The sequence below is a fragment of the Borostomias antarcticus genome (genome assembly GCF_949987555.1).
Source record: "Borostomias antarcticus genome assembly, chromosome: 11".
In the NCBI taxonomy this organism is placed as follows: domain Eukaryota; kingdom Metazoa; phylum Chordata; class Actinopteri; order Stomiiformes; family Stomiidae; genus Borostomias; species Borostomias antarcticus.
Genome location: NC_140244.1, coordinates 26,802,879 through 26,805,378, shown reverse-complemented (window position 1 = coordinate 26,805,378; position 2,500 = coordinate 26,802,879). Strand labels below are relative to the sequence as shown.

Below are 2,500 nucleotides of genomic sequence, written 5' to 3'. Positions count from 1 at the left end.
ACAAAACCACAAGGGTTATTAATCAGCGCTCGCTTTTAAAATCAATTAAATGCCAATAGGAATACTGTACACTGCACACGATCTCACACAGAGAATTAGAACAAGGAAATGACATCACAGCGAGGTTTACCTGGAGGCTCCGCCTCTTCCTCTGCAAGCTGCTGGTTCTGCAGAAGCCCCTCCCCCTGCTGCTCCTCCTCCTCCCCCTCCCCCTCGGAACACAGCGGGACCAGCTTGACCGTGATTGGCAGCCTGGACACCGTGCTGGCCACGCCCAAAGGCCACACCTTGAATTACAATCAAATCACAGCAAACACACAGGATGTTCTACGACGTGCTTCACAGGAAAAGCGACTAGCGGAGAGAGAGAGAGACATGATGACGAGAGAGAGCGAGACCTTGTGTGTCTGCATGTGCTTCTTCACGTTGGACTTCTGGGCGAAGGCCCGCCCACACACGATGCACTGGAAGGGCTTCTCTCCCGTGTGGCTGGACAGGGGTCAGGGGTCAGGGGTCAGAGGTCATGCCGTTATGTGATGGTCAGCAATAACAATACTGTACAAAGGTGAGAGGTGTGACTTTACTCTAGCCGTGTTTCCATCCACACGTTTTATGCGAATTAAGTTATATCGAATTAAAAATGCCTTATGGAAACAGTAAAATTTGATTAAAAGTCATGAAAATCGACAAAAAGTTTGTACTGTCGATCTCATCGGATTTTCTCATGTTCGATAAAAGTCTTTTGTGATAAATGCTTTATCCGATTTAAAGCTCTAGATGGAAACGCACGTTCGCCGGCTTTATTCACATTCATATTTTTAGCGATCCTCACACAATTCGATTGACAAGTGGATGGAAACATGGCTTCTGGCTGTGCAGAAATTCGAATTGACTCACAAGCTCCACAACAAGTTTGTCTTTTACAAAATGAATGAGCGTTATACCATACTGCTGTTCCTGTGTGTTTTAGGTGAAGGTACCCGCCCACCCCGCCCTGATAGGGTAACGGACGTGCCCGTCTAAAGCAGTGAGACCTACAGCACGCTACCCAAACCAAACTGAGGTGATGGAGGAGAGGAAAGGCTTCAGGCTCACCTCCGGATGTGCTGCTGGAGATCAAAGTTCTTGGTGAAGATTTTGTCGCAGAAGTTGCATTTGAGCTTCGGGCATTTTCCTTTCAGCTGGTCTGGAATCAGAATCAGAACCAGAACCAGGATTCAGAATCAGAACCAGGGTTCAGAATCAGAACCAGGGTTCAGAATCAGGAAGACTGAAGATGGACATGAATAAACCCAAAACACAACTGTAAAATAACTAATACACTAATAACACATGGATATTCAACATATCATCACACATCTTTACCAAGTGGTGTCCAAAACGAACCATCTCTCTAACCCTCCTCGGGTCAGAACCATCTCTCTAACCCTCCTCGGGTCGAACCATCTCTCTAACCCTCCTCGGGTCGAACCATCTCTCTAACCCTCCTCGGGTCGAACCATCTCTCTAACCCTCCTCGGGTCGAACCATCTCTCTAACCCTCCTCGGGTCAGAACCATCTCTCTAACCCTCCTCGGGTCAGAACCATCTCTCTAACCCTCCTCGGGTTAAACCATCTCTCTAACCCTCTTCGGGTCGAACCATCTCTTTAACCCTCCTCGGGTCGAACCATCTCTCTAACCCTCCTCGGGTCGAACCATCTCTCTAACCCTCCTCGGGTCGAACCATCTCTCTGACCCTCCTCGGGTTAAACCATCTCTCTAACCCTCTTCGGGTCGAACCATCTCTTTAACCCTCCTCGGGTCGAACCATCTCTCTAACCCTCCTCGGGTCGAACCATCTCTCTAACCCTCCTCGGGTCAGAACCATCTCTCTAACCCTCCTCGGGTCAGAACCATCTCTCTAACCCTCCTCGGGTCGAACCATCTCTCTAACCCTCCTCGGGTCGAACCATCTCTCTAACCCTCCTCGGGTCAAACCATCTCTCTAACCCTCCTCTGGTCAGAACCATCTCTCTAACCCTCCTCGGGTCGAACCATCTCTCTAACCCTCCTCGGGTCAAACCATCTCTCTAACCCTCCTCGGGTCAGAACACACCTGCGGATCCATCTGGACCCTTCTTGCCGGTCCGGGGTCGTTTGGGGATGATGACCTTCTCGAAGTCGCCCAGCTCTGGGAGGTTGGCGGCGCCGGTGATGCTGCAGGTCTTGGTCTTGGCGCCCTGCTTCCCTGGACTGTAGACCGGGGGAGTGGTGAAGGACTGGCTCTCCACACACTGACTAGGCACCTGGGGGGAGGGGGGGTGAGAGAGGAGGTGAGGGAGAGTGGGAGGGTGAGAGAGGAGGTGAGGGAGAGGGGGAGTGAGAGAGGAGGTGAGGGAGAGGGGAGTGAGAGAGGAGATGAGGGTGAGGGGGGGTGAGAGAAGAGGAGAGGGGGAGTGAGAGAAGAGGAGAGGGAGAGGGGGAGGGTGAGAGGAGGTGAGGGAGAGGAGGTGAGGGAG

At 51.7% G+C, this 2,500-nt stretch overlaps 1 protein-coding gene across 1 annotated transcript in view; it reads right to left on the bottom strand.

Annotated features, from left to right (window-relative positions):
* The window catches only part of znf341 (zinc finger protein 341), a gene marked incomplete at both ends in the record, with an annotated part of 11,476 nt that overhangs the window by 8,444 nt on the left and 532 nt on the right, over positions 1 to 2,500 (bottom strand). The window contains 4 exons of the mRNA XM_084446228.1: positions 114 to 287; positions 399 to 489; positions 1,096 to 1,186; positions 2,098 to 2,287. Of these exons, the coding sequence (XP_084302354.1) occupies positions 114 to 287; positions 399 to 489; positions 1,096 to 1,186; positions 2,098 to 2,287 (546 nt within the window). The remainder of the gene's footprint in view (positions 1 to 113; positions 288 to 398; positions 490 to 1,095; positions 1,187 to 2,097; positions 2,288 to 2,500) is intronic.